At 46.8% G+C, this 19,151-nt stretch overlaps 1 protein-coding gene across 1 annotated transcript; it reads left to right on the forward strand.

Annotated features, from left to right (window-relative positions):
• The first annotated feature begins 7,201 nt into the window (after positions 1-7,201).
• On the forward strand, positions 7,202-8,179 carry LOC102457328 (olfactory receptor 1E16-like). The gene has a single exon (XM_006114049.3). The coding sequence runs from the start codon at positions 7,202-7,204 to the stop codon at positions 8,177-8,179; it is 978 nt and encodes a 325-aa protein (XP_006114111.3).
• Positions 8,180-19,151: the final 10,972 nt, after the last annotated feature.

Consider the following 19,151-nt stretch of genomic DNA (forward strand, 5'->3'; position numbering starts at 1 on the left):
ATTATCGGTTACTCAGCAAAATATATTTAGCTCCTTCAATCTCTGCCATGAGGCAGTTTTCCAGACCATGAATCGGCCGTCTAGCCTTTCCCTGAAACTATTCTACTGACTCCATATGGTTTTAATGTAGGGTCCTGTCAACTGGGAACAAAATTCTCACCGATGTTTTATACATCTACACGACCAGGAACGTAAGGACAAATAATCCTTCAGTGCTTTGTGCCTGGGTGAATGAAGCTGTACGGCAGTTCAGAGAAAAATATGATATTTCTCCAGACAAGAATGGAGACGTGCCTTTTCCATACTCTGAAGCACAACACACAACAACATCATCCCATAGACATTATGTGAGGGAACATTTTCCTTCCTGCTGATTTCCTAAGAGCACGTTTTCTCTCCGTGTTCCTCAGGCTGCAAATATCGGGTTCAGTGTTGCAGTGAGCAGTGTGTGTATCAAAGAAAGGGACCAGTCAGTGCCTTATGCTAGCGTCTCCTGCTGGTCTAGCTTATTGCCTCGATTGGTAATACCCTACTACCTTCATATCGGTATCACAGCATCTGCCCTGGGGCACTTTTAACAACGCTGGTGTGATTCAATATTTATGTGTACATGAACCCTCAGGTCTTTCCTTCTCTCACTCAGGCCATGCCTACGCTACATGGAAGATAGATGCTGCTGCAATCCATCTTCTGGGGGTTGATTTAGTCGGTCTAGTGAAGACTGACTAAATCAAACTCAGAGGGTGTTCCCATCTACACAGGCACTCCTGCTCCTCATGAGGAGCAAGGGAAGCAGATGGGAGCATTTTCTCCCATTGGCCTGTCGCCGTGTGGATGGCAATTTAAGATACGTCGACTCCAGCAATGTAATTAATCTAGCTGGAGTTGTGTATCTTAAGTCAACCATCTGCTCTTGTGTAGACAAGGCCCCAGTGGTTTCTTTCTTCTGCTCTCCTTTCCATTTTCAGTTGACTCATTATGGATTTATATTCTGCACCCTTCTCTCTGAAAAGGCTCAGGTCCCTGTGTTTGATCAGTTTGGGGCTACAATTTTCAAGAGCACTTAAGTGCCACAGCTATTATTTTTTATAGTGTATTAGCTGAATTTGTCATACAGGAGCTCCGCGGGCATGCACTCCACTGTGCTAGGCTGTGTACAGACACAGACCAGCTGTTCCTTGCTCTAAAGACCAGAATCCAAGGGATTGTTCAGAGCAGTACATGTGAGCATGGGCATGAGTGTTTGCAGGATTGGAGCATTAGTGTAAGACCAATGGACTGCAAGTCAATACAGAGAGAGAAGCACAAAGATACAACATGACAGCCCTGGCTGGGAAGAGTTGTGTCTCCGCTCACTGGAGGAGATATTTTCATAACACCTGCTATTGAATTATAACTCTCCCCGCCAATGTTGCTCCGATCGGAGGTTCCACTGAAGGCCTCGCTCTGGTGGATGCGGTCCATTTAATTAAGACAAGGCTATGAGAATATGTGTTGGTGGACCACAAGGATGTGTGTGGCTGTGTCCTCTGGTGTCACAAACAGAAGCCCTGACACTAGCTCAGTTACACAAAAGAGTCTGCTCCCAGCTGGTGAAAATCCAATCGTGTCAGTGGGATAAGTCAACTCCAGCTCCAACACTGGAGCAAAAGTGTTTTCCGTGTTTTGGGGATCTGGCCCCATCGACACAAAGGCACCATTTCAGGAGAGTGGGTGGTGGGCAGCCATGCCTACTAGTACGTTGTTTGCTTTTCTTTCCGTTCCCCTGACTATCAGGAAGCGAGGGGAAAGTACTTGGATTCCATGCATGTCTCTCAGTCTTGGCTGGTAAAGGGAGGGGACAAATGAATAAATCATCGATATTAAGACAAACTACTTCCCTAGGAGGGTGGTGAAGCACTGGGCTGGGTTCCCTAGGGAGGGGGTAGAATCTCTATCCCTAGAGGTGTTTAAGTCCCAGCTTGACAAGGCCCTGGCTGGGATGATTGAGTTGGGGTTGGTCCTGCTTTGGGCAGGGGGCAGGACTCGATGACCTCACGAGATCCTTTCTAGTTCAAGGATTCTATGAGTCGATGAATTCTCGGTGTGCTGCTGGCAATTAAAGCTGTTGTAGGGAATTTGTCTTTGTTCATTTTGCCTCAAGTCAGCATCCAGTCGATGTGATTTTCACCCTTATTTCTCTAAACCAAATTTAGTTTCTGACTGGAAATTCTAATTTTTTTTCCTCTGAATTTCCAAAAAATGTCAGAATATTTCAAATGCAGAATATTTCAAATATTTCTGTCAGACCTGACCATGTTGGACAAACAATTTGAAGGCTCAGCTCCCTGAAGGGGGTTCCAGAGGCTTGAGAGAGGCAGTTGGGGCAGAGGGTAGAACGAGGAGCAATGGGCTCAAGTTGCGGTGGGGGAGGTCTAGGTTGGATATTAGGAAAAACAATTTCCCCAGGTGGGTGGGGAAGCACTTGGATGGGTTCGCTAAGGAGGGGATGGAATCTCCATCCCTAAGGGTGTTTAAGTCCCAGCTTGACAAGGCCCTGGGTGGGGATGATTGAGTCGGGGTTGGTCCTGCTTTGGTCAGGAGGTTGGACTTGATGACTCCTGAGGTCTCTTCCAGCCCTAGGATTCTATGATATGATTCTATGGTCATCCGTGGTGGGACTCCATGGCTGTGTCTACATTGGTACCCCTTTCCAGAAAAGGGATGCTAATGAGACCAGTCGGAATTGCAAATGCCGCGGGGGGCATATTTAAATCCCCCACGGCATTTGCATGAACATGGCTGCCGCTTTTTTCCGGCTGGGGGTTTTGCCAGAGAAAAGCGTCAGTCTAGATGGGATCTTGCGGAAAATAAGTCCTTTTCCGGAAGATCCCTTATTCCTCCTTGAAAGTAGCCAATTTTCTCCACAGACCCAAGAGAAGTATTGCTGAGCTGAAAAACTGGTAGATGTTTCGAATCCCCAGACACCAGTAAGAGCTGACCCTTGTAAACTGCCTTGTAAATGCCTTTCAGACTGCAGGAAACCTGACTGTTGTAAGCTCAGGCTGAAAAGGAGAGACCTGGGTTCCACCAGTGACAAGTCCCTGCGAGAGCAAATTGGCAATCGCCACAGATGCCCCATAGGGAACTGCAGAGTACAGTTAGAGCATCAGGAGGGTGTAGCAGGCTTAGTAAAAGATGCAACCCAATCTCGAGTGTGCTACAGAAAGGGAAGATCTGAGACAGAGGGAAGAGAGTGAGTCCCTAGCTGTCCTGATGGTCTCTTCTAAGGAAATTGACTTTCTCTGGTCCCCTGTGTTAAAACAACTCACAACGGGCACCTGCCTGATAACCATATAGCTTTCTTGTTCGCCTCGTTTTTCTCTCTCTGCGGTTTCTATTAACCATTCTATCGTAAGTTGCTAATATAGGCACATTCTGAGCATCTCGTCTGCCTCTGGGAACTAAAAGGCGTTTTTTACCTCTCCTTTACCGTATTCTATGGGACACTGACAATTGCGTGTGTCTTCCCATAACTACACTCCTCTTGCCTTGTGCCAAGTATCCCATAACAGCATTGCCCGCATTATCTGAAGTCATTGTTGGCCGAGGTAAATTGGACAGTTGTCCAGATGAGGCTCTATGATTCTTTTACCATGGCGACAGTTAGGGAGTTATATTCAGAGGCATGTATTGGATTGACCCAAAGACATGGCCGCAATTAACGTTCATCTTCCTATAAAATAAGAAGAGAAGACTGAGGGGGGACGTGGTTTTCAAGTATCTAAAAGGGTGTTAAAAGGAGGAGAGAGAAGATTGTTATCCTTGGCCTCTGAGGACAGGACAAGAAGCAATGGGCTTCAACTGCAGCAAGGGAGGTTGAGGTTGGACATTAGAAAAAAAAACTTCCTGCCTGTCCGGGTGGTGAAACACTGGAATAAATTGCCTAGGGGGGTTGTGGAATCTCCATCCCTGGAGATATTGAAGAGCAGATTGAACACACCCCTGTCAGGGATAGTCTAGGTGGTGCTTGGTCCTGATGTTTGGCAGGGGACTGGACTTGATGACCTCTCAAGGTCCCTTGCAGTTCTAATGTTCTAGGATTCATATGAGAACCCCCGACAAACCTCATAGTAGGCTTGGACCTCATTTACCCATATTTACGCTGTAGACTCCATCCAATTCCAAAGAAATAACCCCTAGAATTCGAATCCAGAGACATGCATTTTAACCAGGGTTCATTCTCGCCTATCTGTGGTGTTTTTGGCCCTCTCTCTGTGCCCCATTGGAAGACAGTTGATGGTATTGCCAACAACGGCACTTTCAGGGTCAGCTGAGGTGGATGAAACTGGAGCTCTCTACATAGCCTCAAATGTTCTTGGGAAGCAATAGAGTTAACGGTTCTTTCCGAGTTCTTTTAGGCAATTATTTGAATTTACAACCTACAGAAATACCGACAGAGATGACATCATCTCATAGGAAGGAGAATCTTCCAGCCAGGAGAGCATTAACTCTGGGGAAGGGACGATCATGAAAGAACACCAAGAAATGGCGCAGTATTCAGACATCCAGGTCAGAACCCAAACTCAGTTTAATGGATAATAGAGAACTATCAATAAGACTCTTCGGTCAATCCATGAAGAATGGAAGTGAAGAAAGACACAGCTTCCCCACCATCATTCTTCATAGAGATCATATATTTTGTAACAGAATTAAGATGCATTTTCTGCATGATGAGTCATTGGAGGTGTCAGTTGAAAAGTCGTGATTTGCTGCCTCTGATTATCCTATTGTATGCATGTCTCAGATCTCTATCTAAAGTTATGAATATTGACTCGACATCTGGGTTTCCAACACAGTTACACCTGAACAATTCCCACGTGGCAAGATGTTGACGTTGACACAGTTGTTTGTGAAGGGCCTATTTCGGGTAATGAGCCAGTAAGGGAAAAATAGCTCTTAGGAGACGTTCATCTCGCACCAGCTGAGCCTCGCTGGAAACACTCCCAAGAACCTGTAGCTAATGGTTGTTGGGACTCTCCAAGAGCTGATGACCAAGCCCCATGTGTCTAGACTCTGTCTGGGGATGTCTGTATTTTTCCACCCACTTTTTTTTTCAGAATCAGGTTTTCAGACAAAGGGTTCCTGTTGTACATTAAAGCTATATAAGGTGGGGTATGATCTCTTCAATTCGTCATCACGCCACACTCAAGAGGACTCCTGGAAAAATGTGAGGAACAAAGGCCGAAAAGGGGGAATTGCTGGGCACAGGATTTGCCGGGTAGTTTATGGGAACTCAGCCTTCACCACGAATGCAGCTTGTGCCGTGAGAATCTGCCTGTTTGCCGGTATCATCAGTCAGGGTGAGAAACTGCCCCGGCATTATTAATCTAACCATTGTGTAATGTCTACTTTGTAGTGTTGTGTATTTGCTGGTAATCGGCTCTGCCCTGTTTCCTAGCCTCATCATCACTTCTACAGCAAATACATTTATTTCAAGCTTACCCTGCACCCGCCTGGCTCATAGTGATGTGTCAGGGGAGAAAAAAAAAATCACAGTGTGCTTGGTTAGCACATGGGTGCATGTTCCCCTCCACATTGAGGGAGCGGTGAACCCCGTAACAAAATCTTACTGCTCAGTGGTTTGACCTGGCAGTACAGTGTAGCCCTGGGACCCTAAACTGTGGTTGCTATCTCAACTGTAACATCTCTATTGTTGCTCCTCCAAGAGCCTGCATGTACCTGCAGCGGGGCTACCTGTGTCAATGCGAAGAGCAGGGTCAGCAGCTTGCAAGATGGAGCCTATACTGGTGGATTGGAGGTATCAATGGAACCACTATTCTAGTTAGCACAGTGGGGAGACCCATCACAAGAAGACACAAGGAGTCATTCTTCTGCTCTACTCTGTACCAGTTAGGCTTCAGTTGCAATATTCTGACCAGTTTTGGGCACCACATTTCAAAAAAGCGGTGGAGAAATTGGAGAAGGTCCTGAGAAGAGCAACAAGAATGATGAAAAGTCTAGCTATGAGCTATGAGGGAAGGCTGAAGGAATTGGGCTTGTTAAGTTTGAAAAGGAGAAGACTAAAAGGGGACATGGTGGCAGTTTTCAAGTATCTAAAAGAGTCAAAAGGAGGGAGAAAAATTGTTCTCCTTGGCCTCTGAGGACAGGACAAGAAGCAATGGGCTGAAACTGCCGCAAGGGAGGTTGAGGTTGGACATTAGGAAAAAATGGTGAGGGGCCATTTCGAAATAGCAGCCGTGGAGCGTCTTCACATGTCTTCTTTCGGAATAGCTATTTTGGGAGAGGCGTTATTCCTTGTAGAAGCAGGATTACAGATTTCAGATTTAGTTGTTTGTTATTTCAAATTTATTTCGAAATAACGGAATGGCTTTGTAGATGCTCACATCATTATTTGGGGATAACGCTAGTTATCTCGAAGTAATGGTGCAGTGTAGATGGACCCTAAGGGTATGTCTACACTAGCTCGTTAGTTCGAGCTAGGTAGGCAAATGAGCGCAACCCAGAGTTGCAAATGAAGCCTGGGATTTAAATATCCCGGGCTTCATTTGCATGTTCCTGGGCGCCGCCATTTTTAAATCCCCCTTAGTCCGAACTAACTGTTCCACGAGGAGTAACAGTTAATTCAAACTAAGGAGATAGTTCGAATTAACGTTTAACTGCCGCATCTAGCCGCGGGCAGTTATTTTGGACTAAGGGGGATTTTAAAATGGCGGCGCTCGGGAACATGCAAATGAAGCCTGGGATATTTAAATCCCGGGCTTCATTTTCAACTCCAGTTGCCCTCATTTACCTACCTACCTCGAACTAACAAGCTAGTGTAGACATACCCGAAGGGAAGTTGGGGGAAGAGCGCTCTATTCCAAAATAAGTGCTGTGTAGACCCTCCCTATTTTAAGTAAACTATTTTGAAATAGACTATGCAATTGCTATAGTTCATTCTGAAGTGTAGACGTACCCTTAGATTGGACAGTCCTGTAATTCAATGGGGTTCATGATTTTGGTCCATCAATTCTGGCATCTCAGCCAGTGACTTGTAGGAGATTTTCTCTGCTTATTGACAGCTCCATTGTTTCCTCAGGCAGAGTTGTGGTGGTATGAGGTTAGCTACTCCAGATATCTGATAGTGACACTGACTGCACAACCGGACTCCCTGCGCTCCATCAATATTTCATGGCTTTCTTTTTTCTAGATGCCTATTATGGGGGAAGAGGAAGGAAGAAACCAAACGTTCATCCTGGAATTCATCCTCTTAGGGTTTGGGGAGGCCCCTGAAATGCAACCCCTCCTCTTCCTCATATTGCTTGTAATCTACCTTATGACGTTGGTTGGGAACACCCTCATTGTTGCTCTAGTTGTCACGGAACAGCAACTTCACACCCCCATGTATTACTTACTATGGAGCTTGGCCTGCTTAGAGACTTGTTTCTCCTCCGCCATCCTACCCCGGCTGCTGGCCAGTCTCCAGACGGGAGACAGAGCCATCTCCGTTAAAGGCTGCTTTGTGCAATCATATTTCTTTGGCGTCATGTCTGCTACTGAAACTCTGCTGCTGACGGCCATGTCCTATGATCGGTATTTAGCGATCTGCCACCCCCTTCGTTACACTGCCCTGATGAACGGCTCCATTTGCATCCAGCTGGCGGCGTGGTCCTGGATAAGTAGCTTTCTGGCTTGTGCCATAGTAGATATTTTCTTCTTCCAACTAAAGTTCTGCCATGGCAAAGAAATTGACCATTTTTTTTGTGATTTTACAGCCATGCTAAAGCTGTCCTGTGATGATACCCAGTTTCTCCAGCTGGTGGCATTTACAGTCGCTGTCATATGGACACTTGTGCCCATGCTATTGACCCTGGTGTCCTATGTGTGTATCATCATCTCCATCCTGAGGATCTCCTCCACCACTGGGAGGCTAAAGGCCTTTTCCACCTGCTCCTCCCACCTCATCGTGCTGACCGTTTACTATGTGATCACAATTTGTGTCTATTTGGTTCCAATCGTCAACACTGCCACCGTACACAAAAAAATATTCTCTTTCATCTGCACAGTCCTGCCTCCCATGGTCAACCCGGTCATCTACTGCCTGAGAAACAAGGAGGTCAAAGCGTCCCTGAGAAAAGCTTTTTTGAAACTGGTTGATTTTAGCAACACGCATAGAATCAGAAAGGACGCATTTTAGCATAGAGTACGGTAGACAAAAATTGATCTAGTTTTTTAGACATGAACCATGGTTACCCCTTAGGCTATGTCTAGACTACATCTCTTTCAAAAGAGGGATGTAGTTTAGACATGCCCTTATTGATGAAAATTTTCTTTCTTTCTTTCTTTCTTTCTTTCTTTCTTTCTTTCTTTCTTTCTTTCTTTCTTTGGCTATGTCTAGACTGCAGGCTTCTTTCGAAAGAGGCTCTTTCGAAAGATCGCGTCTAGGCTGCAGGCGGATCTCTCGAAAGAAAAATCCGCTTTTTCGAAAGAGAGCACCCAGCGAGTCTGGATGCTCTCTTTCGAAGACGGCCTCTTTACATTGAAGAACGCCTTCTTTCGAAAGAGGAACTTTCGAAAGAAGGCGTTCTTCCTCGTGAAATGAGGTTTACCGCCATCGAATGAAAACCCGCGTTCTTTCGAAATAATTTCGAAAGAACGCGGCTTGAGTCTGGACGCAGGGGAAGTTTTTTCAGGAAAAGGCTACTTTTCCCGAAAAAACCCCTGAGTCTGGACACGGCCTCTCTTTCTTTCTTTCTTTCTTTCTTTCTTTCTTTCTTTCTTTCTTTCTACCAAAGCTCAGCTGATTGAGGTAATGTCTACACTACGCTTTTTTTCCCCAATTTTTTTCAAAGAGGCTTTTCTGGGCCAAATTTTAGGAAAACCTCCTCTTTTGGAAGATCCTTTATTCCTCATGAAAGAAGGTTCACATGGCTTCTGAAATAGCACATCTGCTCCTTCAGAAAAAAAATTGGAAGAGCAAACGCATTCCTTGGATGTGGCAGAGGTTTTCTGGGAAACACTCTGTAGTCTAGATGTACCCTGAGATAACTAAAGCCTGTCCATGGTAGAAGAGACTGGACAGTAGAGTGGAAAGGCTAAACTCATATTCCAAAACTCTGAAGGAAGGTTTAGAGATGGGGGCAGCTGGCAACACATCCAAGAAAAGCAACACAGCTTTGCAACAACACAAAAACCCCCACGGGTACAGCCATCCAGCCTATCTGAAAATGTTTGATGCTTGTTCCATCCAGGCGGTATGGACATTAAAGTAGTTGGAGTGACTATGCCCCCAAAATTCTGCACAGCTATGGTATTATATGAGTAGAGCACAATTCTGATGTGTTTGTGGATGACGCGACATTGAAGGTGTGCTTTGAAAAATTATGATTTGTGAAATATGATTGTTCTGTGTAGCCCAAGGCCCAGTGGGCTTCAGTAGCAGCCCTGGGAACTACAAGTTGTGGACAACAAACTGCAGTGAAGTGAAGGGTTTGGGGAAAGATCCAATCTTGGTTAGCAAAAGTGTGCATGGTCCTCTCCACTTTGAGGGGAGGATAAACCAGGTAACAAAATCCTTTTACACGGTGTACTGACCAGGGTAGGGTTTTATTTGAATATTTCCTTCCTTCCTTCCTATTACTCTATCATTTAGCATTCATCTCTCATATATTTAAATCACACTTCTTTATAAAAGCTTGATATTGTAAGAAACATGCATCATGAAAAGTAGTCTTTAATTTCCAGACATGTAAACTACTCTGTGTGAGTCATCTGCATATAAATGCTCATAGACACATTTGGCAAGGGGTTGAAATATCTGGTGAGTGCTCCTGGGTCTTTTCCACTCCCACGGAATCTCTCAGCCCTCATTCCTGCACTAAGGAGGGTCCTTTTTTTGTCAATTACACTTCTGAGAAGTGGGTGAAATGTTGACACCGCAGTGAATGGGGAACTGTGCTTGGGCAGCGTTCCATGCTGATGGGTAGCTGGATAAACAAAAAATTAAAGACTGGGGAGGTCTGGGAGCCTCAGTGTCCTATGAGGTGAGATTTCTGTCCTGGCCTGATATTATTGTCAGGTAAGGCAATATTAAAATAGCCCAATCTCTACTGATGCTGATATTGGTGTAGGTCTGTAGAATTGGAACAGAATAGGCATCATCAACATTTTCAAAACTCAGAAGACATTGTGAATGAATGACAATGAACAGGAGATGAGCAGGCAAAAGCACTAGGCAACTTTGCAAATCTCTGCCTAGATTTTGTTGCACCAGCCTCAGTCGCTCCAGCCAGAAACGTGCTGTAGAAATAACAACATTTGACAATAATTAAGGAATAAAATCACACTGAGTCTCCTTATATTTGTGATCTTTCTCCAGACTTTTTGGTCCTGTTTTCTGGCCCAAAATATCCATATTCCCTTCCCCTGTTTTTAATCTCATTGAGGCCTGTTGATCCTTTCCCAGCCTCCTAGAATCCCCTGATTACATGCCATGTGAGAGGCACAGACGGGGCTGTATTGATTGCGGCCTTGTGTATGAGGTGTTTTGGAGAAGAGTTGATTTGTTCAGCCCAAAGTTATCCATGAAACTATCTCAACTCAACTGAATATTTTCAGCAAAAATCTGTCAAAATCTTCCAAGACTAAGATGCTGAGAAGTGACCTGCACCTGTGATAATATTTAACCAGGTGTTTTGCACAGTTGTGTGGGGGATTGGGTGGAAAACTCACATCTAATATCACCCTGCCTGATGGGGTTGGGAATCTTCAGTTTCCTATATTGGAAACAAAGTGTTCTCGCTTATGGACTCTTCCCTTATGCTTGAAATTAGGGGGGTAGATTTTCGTGAAGGACCTGGGAAATACACCACCAACCCTTCCTGACCTTCCTTCGGTGCTGGGATGCTAAATCCCTTGCTGTTTTTGAAAATCTCACCTTTGATACTCTGAAGGACTACTCTGAAAAACAACAAGCATCTCCCACAAAAAATGGGGAAAATATTAACCTTGGATTGCAGGCTGGCTGCCAAATCTCTGCCAAAGAGATTTCAATGAAAGAGTCAGAATAACCATTGGTGTGAATCAAAGCACTGGCCATAAGAAAGCTACACGTAGCACAGTTTTTTGGCAGTTTCCGAAAAAGTAGCTACGTTCTTTCAGAAGCCCTGTATTCCTCATTGTATGAGGAACAGGGGATCTTTGGAAAGAGGAGGGTTTCCCACTTTTGGCCCTGTGTAGATGGGCCAAATGTCGGAAAAGCTTTTCCAAAAAAAGTCGTAAAAAGATAAGCAAATTGCATATCTTTTTCCGAAAAAAACCCTGTAGTGTAGACCTACCTTTAGAGAACCCCATTGGGGCAGGATTCTGGAATTTAGGTACCTATAGTGGTGAGGAGCCTGATGTCAACATAATGGAAAGAGAGTGGTTACACCAGGGAAAAAGTTTGAACCATGGGAATGAAAACTCGTTATGACTTCCGCACTATAGTTCAGAGGAAAACCAAAGTTTCCCTTGATTAATTCCCAAAGGTCTTCGTTACAAACCGTCTCCCTCCCAATGAGCTCTATTAGAGAAGACACAGTTTAGAGTCAATTGGGCAATGCTTGTGTTGTGTTTCTATCTCAGTTATTTAAAGCCCAAATTCCCCAGTTGTTGCAAATGGGTGAACTCAAGAGTCTTGGAACAGCTGGCCGGGCTTTCCATTGATATGAATCCAGTTGATGTACTGTCCAAATGTCGGTAAAACATGACAACAATTTGGAAGCTTTGGCCCATTTCCTAGTGGACACTGGTCAAAACCATGGCTACAGCTCCAAATGCAGGACTGGTGTGAAGTCCGTAACTGGAGCGTTGGTTACTCTCTCTGTTAAATAGCATGATTTCCAGACTGTGATTAAATACCCGTAGCTCCTTCAGTCTCCGTCATGAGGCAGTTTTCCAGACCATGAATCAATCACTTTCCCCTGAAAGTATTATAGTGACTCATGATTTTAATGTAGGGCCCTGTCGACTGGAAACAAAATTCTAGTGACACTCTCACTGATGTTTTATACATTTACATGACCAGGAATGTAAGGAGAAATAATCCTTCAGTGGTTTGTGCCTGTTTGAAAGAAGATGTAAGGCAGTTCAGAGAAAAATATTATATTTTTCCAGACAAGAACAGAGATGCACCATTTCTATGCTCGCAAGCACAACACGAAACAACGTCATCCCGTAGATGTTGCGTGAGGGAACATTTTCCTTCCTGGTGATTGCCTGTTGCAGTGAGCAGTGTGTATATCAAGGAAAGACAACAATCATTGCCTTATGCTGGTGTAGCTTATTGCCCCAATTGGTAATACCCTACTACCTTCATAGGGGTGTCACAGGATCTGCACTGGGGCACTTTTAACAGTGCTGGTGTGATACAATTTATATGTGTACATTAGCTCTCAGGTCTTTCCTTCTCTCTCACTCAGGCCATGTCTACACTACGCGGAAAATTGCTGCTGCCACGGTCAATCTTCCAGATTTGAGTTAGTGGGTCTGGTGAAGACCCACTAAATCAAACTCAGAGGGTATACCCACAATGGTGGTACTCCTGCTCCTCATGAGCACTAAGGGAAACAGATGGGCGTGTTTGCTCCCATTAGCCTCTCAATGTGCGGATAGCGATTTAAGATACGTCGACTCCAACTACATAATTCATCTAGCTGGAGTTGTGTATCTTAAGTCAACCTTCTGCTCCAGTGTAGGCCAGGCTTCAGTGACTTCTTTCTTCTGCTCTCCTCTCCATTTTCAGTTGACTCATTATGGCTTTCTCTTCTGCAACCGCCTCTGAGAAAAGGTTCGCATCCTTCTGTCTGATCAGTTTGGGGCTACAATTTTCAAGAGCAGTGAAGTGCCATGGCTATTTTTTTTTAGCACGTATTAGCTAACTTTGTTGTGCAGGAGCTCCCGGTCTTGGTCCAGCATTCCACTGTGCTTGGCTGTGTGCAGACACAGAACAAACAGCTGTTCCTTGCTCCAAAGACCAGAATCCATGGGATTGTTCAGGGCAGGAAATGTGAGCATGAGTGTTTGCAGGATTGGAGTGTTAGGCTGTGTCTAGACTGGCCAGTTTTTCCAGAAAATCAGCCGCTTTCTACACTGGCCACTTGAATTCCCGCAAAAGCACTGACTTCCTACTGTAAGAAATCAGTGCTTTTTGCGGATATACTATGCTGCTCCCGTTCAGGGCAAAAGTCCCTTTTCCGCAAAACTTTTGCGCAAAAGGGCCAGTGTAGACAGCTCAGATTTATTTTCCGCAAAAAAGCCCCAGTCGCGAAAATGGCATTCGGGGCTTTTTTGCGGAAAAGCGCATCTAGATTGACCACGGACGCTTTTCCGCAAAAAGTGTTTTTGCGGAAAAGCATCCATGCCAATCTAGACGCTTTGTTCCGAAAATGCTTTTAACGGAAAACTTTTCCATTAAAAGCATTTCCGGAAAATCATGCCAGTCTAGACGTAGCCTTAGTGTAAGACCAACGGACTGCAAGTCGATACAGAGAGACAAGCGCAAAGATACAACATGACAGCCCTGGCTGGGAAGAGTTGGGGTAGTCTTGGCGCACTAAGAGAGATTTTCATAACACCTGCCGTTGAATTATAACACCCCCCCCCCCCCCCATCCAATTTTGCTCCGATCTGAAGTTCCTTTGAAGGCCGAGCTGTGGTGGATACTGTTCATTCAATATAAGACAAAGCTATGAGAACGTGAATTTGTGGATCTCAAGGATGGATGTGGCTGTGTACTCTGGTATCACAAATACAAGCTGGCTCAGCTACACAAAAGGCTCAGCTCCCTGCTGGTGAAAATCCAATGAGGTGACTGGAACAAAAGTGGTTTATGGGCTTAGGGGATTGACACAGATGTGCCATTTCAGGCAAGCGCTGGGGGGGATGGTGTAGCAGCCATGCCTACTGGAACGTGTCTTGCTTTTCTTCCCATTCTCCTGACTATCTAGGAGCGAGGGGAAAGTGCTTGGATTCTATGTGTGTCTCTCACTCTTGGCTGATGAAGGGAGGGGACAAATGAATAAATCACAGATATTAAGACAAACTATTTCCCTGTTATTTCAAAATAGCGTCAAAATACTGTCAAGCTGGAGGACTTTACTCCGACTCCTGTAACCCTCATTGTAAGAGGAATAAGGGAAGTCGGGGGAAGAGCTCTCTGTTTCAAAATAAGTGCTGGATAGACCCTCCCTATTTCGAAATAAGCTATTTCGAATAAAATACGCAATTGAAGTAGCTCAATTTGCGTAGCATATTTTGAGGTTAGCCTTGCTGTGTAGATACATACATAGGGTGTGTTTAGACAACAGGGTTTTGTCGACAAAACTATACCTGCGTCTACACTACTGCTGCGTTCTGTCAACGGTAAGTCGATGGAAGGCGGCAGTTTTGTCAAGGGAGGTAAATTTCATTCTACGAGGAATGATGCCTTTGTCGGCAGAGTTATGTCGACAAAAGGCAAGTGTGGATGCAGGAGAGAATTTATGTCGACGATAAAGGCCTCCAGGAAGAAGCCCTGGTGGACACTCCTAGCACAGCTTTCAACTCTATTGCTCCTGCCTGTAGCAATCTTTAAAAGGCACAGGCACCCACGATTAGCATTCTGGCAGCAAGCCAGCTCCAGCCAGGACCGTGAGACCGCGCAGCTCTGTCCAGTCAGGAAACTCAGAGCCATGTCCCAGGGACAAGCCCCCCCCCCCCAAAACCCCTCTGGCCCTTCCAGGGACACATCTGTCAGCCGACGGTCAGGGCAGTGTGTGTGGGTATGTCTCCTAAGTCTTTAACTGCTAAGACACGAAGTCTCGTCGCAGCGGGCAGCCCAGAAGGCTGAAAGGAGCCCCGAGTGTTTAACGTCCATGACTTTACTGCTAGGACCAAGGTCCCGTCGCAGAGGGTAGCCAAACAGGCTAACAGACGCCCCAGTGTGTAGGAAGAGCTTATTACACCTTAGATTTTAACTGCTAGAACACAAAAGTTCCTTCGCAGCGGGCAGCCTGGGAAAGGCTGAAAGGTGCCCCAACGGATCTTGTCACCTGGGAGTGACACAGATCCAAACGCCCAAGCTCTTCCTATGACTGTCCCTTTATAACCGGCTGAAGTTCTTTTAAATTGTGCTTGGTTCTATCACAGCAACTGAAGGAGTCAGGTTAAAAACTTAAACAGTTACAGGTTTATTAAAGGAACTTATAAATCATATGGTTACAATGGCTATTGCTCTATTTCTTAATTATTAGCAAAATATAGATCTTAAAAATGGTTACAGGAAAAAGGTAAAGATAGAAAAATAATGGTACCAAGTGACAGCTTAATCTTTAAAGAGCTCTAACACTATGTATATATACTTAAACAAAGGACCACATCCAGGTACAATTTTTACCCCCTTCTGTGCCTCTCGACTCCAGCGTGTCAGGCCAGGGCCGGTCTCTCAATTCCTCGGAAAGACGAATACGAGGTGGGCGTCCCCTCTGGAACCTCGGGAGGTCAAACACCAAACCCGACCAGCAGATAGATGGTAGATTGACACACAAAGCAAATGTGCTGCTGGGCTCATCTTTATACCCCTGGGGGCCCGTATTCTCTTTCTTATCTTCAGAGGCCAAATTTTACTGGTCCATTTTGTGGTGCCAGTTCTTACAAGCAGGTTACAAGTTAATTTACACTTGTAAGAGAGGAAGATAACTAAATTAGGACTGCCGGATGTTCTGTTGGGCGGGAGATTCCTTCCCCCGTGGACGGGTATGTGTTCGTATCAATATGGGTTTCAGTCAAGGGCACAATGTACAGCCTCTTGGTCAACAATTAGTTCGACCACCCTCCTATCTCTGCTTACAGTTGGTCACGGTCACTGAGCCAGCATATCTAAACCTCCTGCTCCAAGGTTTTCAAAGAATATGCTGTTTTCCAGCTCTTATGTGCCCTGCATGGTTTTAAGCAGACAAAGATGGATGTTAAAATGGGGCTTTATGTCTGGCTACAACATCCCCCCAGAAAGCCAGAGGCACCAAACGCCGGGCACCCTCCTGGTCTGGGCCCGAGATCAAAGCTCTGTTGGAGCTGTGGTCTGAGGAGGAGTCTCTTCAGGTCCCACAGTCCAGGCGCAGGAACGGGGACATTTACAGCAGAATGGCTGATGTCAAGGCAAGGCCACCACCCCCACACCGTACCCGAGGTCAGAGCCAAGGTGAAGGAGCTGCGGCAGGGGTACATCAGGGCCCACGAGCGCAGCTCCCGCTCTAGGGAAACGGCACATTATTGTGCCTTTTACGAGGACCTGAACTGGATCCTGGGGGCAGGGGAACCCCTGCCTCCCGAGAGGCTTGTGGAGTGTGGTGTAGAGACCCCTGTGCAGCAGCGGCTGCAACTTCAGACAGACAACCAGGAGCTCCTAGAAGAGGAGGAGGAGGAGGAGGAAGACAGCACCAGGAGCACCAGGAGCCAGACACCCATGCTCAGGAGGCCTCCCAAACAAATTCGGACCCCAGGGAGGGAACATCAGGTGGGTGCTGTGAGGGTCCAACACACACAGGGCAGGGCAGGCAGGAGCAAAGTAGACGGTGCGGTGCTGTGACATGTCATGCTGATCACTGCCGGGGTGGGCACACCCATGGCCGACCTCAGGGAGGGCCGTCCTACCCCTGCACCCGCATGGCTGCGAGGCACCACCTGCTCCTGCAGGCAGTGATGCCAGGTTCAGACTTGGGTTGGGGACGCTTGGATTGCCTCACAGCTGCAGGCCTCTCAGCAACCTGTGGGAACCCCATCCGTGGCCTGACACTTGTCTGTGCTGCTTGGCCACGGGGTGTGTGGAGGGGGGGCAGGATGGTGGCCTGCACACCGCCTGGGCTCCAGGGAGGCTGTCACTGCTGGCCAAGCCACACCAGGCCTTACTGGGACGCACATGAGCATCCGCTGACCCTAGGACAGGCACTGCCTGCTGAGAAGAAGGAGGGCCTCCCAGGAAAAGTGTGAGCATGCATGACTGATGACTTTTCCCTCTTGTCCGCCACTGCTGGATCAGCTGACCAGGAGGAGGGCGCCACACCCGCCCCACCACCTAGATGGCTTCAGGAAACCCGTCAGCACTGGTGCACGTACTTGGACCTGGTGCACCAGCACATCTCGGTCCTGCAAGGGATGCAGGACACATTTAACCGGAGGATGGAATCAGAGGCAGAGTGGCGCCGGCGCTTGCTGGAGGAATTTGCCCAGCAGCGCACTGATATTTGTGCTGCTATCCGGGAGGCTACGGCTTTCCCTGGTCCTGTGCCTGGTCCTGCTGCTCCTGCTCAACCTGCCCCCTTGCCTCAGCCCCTACCCCCCAACTCCTCCCCTCCTCAGCCCCTGCCCTCCCCAAACTCCTGCCCCATGGCCCAGGTACGCAGCTCCTGCCCAGCCCCCTTCTGTCCCAGTGAACCAACAGTGAAATAAACTGCAAACATTTTTTCACCACCACCTGTCTCTGTTCTCAGTGTGTGATGAATGCGTACAATGTGTCAATGTGGGGCCGGGAGGCATTTTGGGGAGGAAGGCACCGGGGGGATGGGGGAAATCCCACATTTGGAAGGCCCTGGGGAAACTCATCGGCCTCCTTGGGAGAATTGCTCCCTCAGGGCTTTTCAAATGCACAAGCCCAGCTGGTGGGCTTGCCAGATGGCGGCTGTCCAGGGCTGCTCAAAGTGCCTTCCCTCCACATCAACCATGTCCGCACACAGGAAGGAAGGCCTCCCCTTTCCTCTCCACCGGGTTGTGCAGCACGCAGCATGCTGCAACCACATCGGGGATGTTGTGTTCCCCCATGTCCAGCCGAATGAGCAGGCATCTAAACCTGCCCTTCAGACGGCCAAAGGCGCACTCCACCTGGAAGTGAGCTGGATTCAGGCGGGAGTGAAACAGTTCCCTGCTCGCATCCAGGGGGCTGTTGTAGGGCTTCATGAGCCAGGGCACAAGGGGGTATGCCGTGCCGGCCACGATGCATGTAGGCATCTGCACATCCCCGACTGCATGGTTCCTCTCCAGGAAAAATGCCCCAGCTTGCAGCCTTTGGTATAGGTATGAGTTCCGGAATATGCGGGCATCATGTGCCCGGCCTGACCACCCGACACAAATGTCAGTGAATTGTCCCCGATGGTCGACCAGGACCTGCAGCACCAGTGAGAAGTATCCCTTTCTATTAATATACTGTGCTGCTCGATGGGTCCTCGCCTGCCCAGGGCAGCTCAGGCTCCATGGCCAAAAACACAGTGCAAAGCACAAAAACAAAACCTGAAAATAAACGTCTGTGGTGTCCGAAGAAGCAGGGCAACCAGAGCAAGAACTGCAGCAGCTTTGCTTTCCCTTGAGGAGGTAGGCAAGCCAGAAGCAGGAGCAGAGCAATGGCTGTCCAGGAGGTTCCCTTGAAGCACGCGTCTCTGCAAAGAGCATGTAGCAGCGCCTTGACTTTAAGGCTGCCCCTGTGACCTGCCAGAAGCACTTCCGGGTGCCTCCTTTTGTCGACAGAGCATCCATCAGTCTGTACGCTCTTTGTCGACAAAGCGGATCGATTTTTCGATCCACGTAATGCAGGCTAGACTCTCTTTGTCAACAAAGGCTTTGTCAACAGTATCTGTCGACAAAAACCTGTAGTCTAGACGTACCCCTAGTGAAATAGATATCACATTGGTTCCTTTTTTAATGTTCTAGTACATCTACTCAGCTAAAACATCCGATAAAGAGAGATTTCCACTGAGATCAAAAGTTCTGTGTGTTTTTATTTCCTTGGAAAGGAGACATTCCCTTTTTTCTCTTTCTTTGTCTTCTGGGTCTGTCGTTCTCCTGTTTCCATTAATTTTCCTCTTTCGCTCAGTGCTTTCCCATGAGTTCACTTTTAAATTAATAAGATGGCTCTGGACTGTTGTTTTCCTTTCTCCAAATAAATATGAATGTTCTTTTGGGCAATGATTTGAATTTACAACCTACAGAAATACCGACAGAGATGACATCATCTCATAGGAAGGAGAATCTTCCAGCCAGGAGAGCATTAACTCTGGGGAAGGGACGATCATGAAAGAACACCAAGAAATGGCGCAGTATTCAGACATCCAGGTCAGAACCCAAACTCAGTTTAATGGATAATAGAGAACTATCAATAAGAC

The sequence above is a fragment of the Pelodiscus sinensis genome, chromosome 30 (assembly GCF_052426305.1).
Source record: "Pelodiscus sinensis isolate ZL-2025 chromosome 30, ASM5242630v1, whole genome shotgun sequence".
NCBI classification, from domain to species: Eukaryota; Metazoa; Chordata; order Testudines; family Trionychidae; genus Pelodiscus; species Pelodiscus sinensis.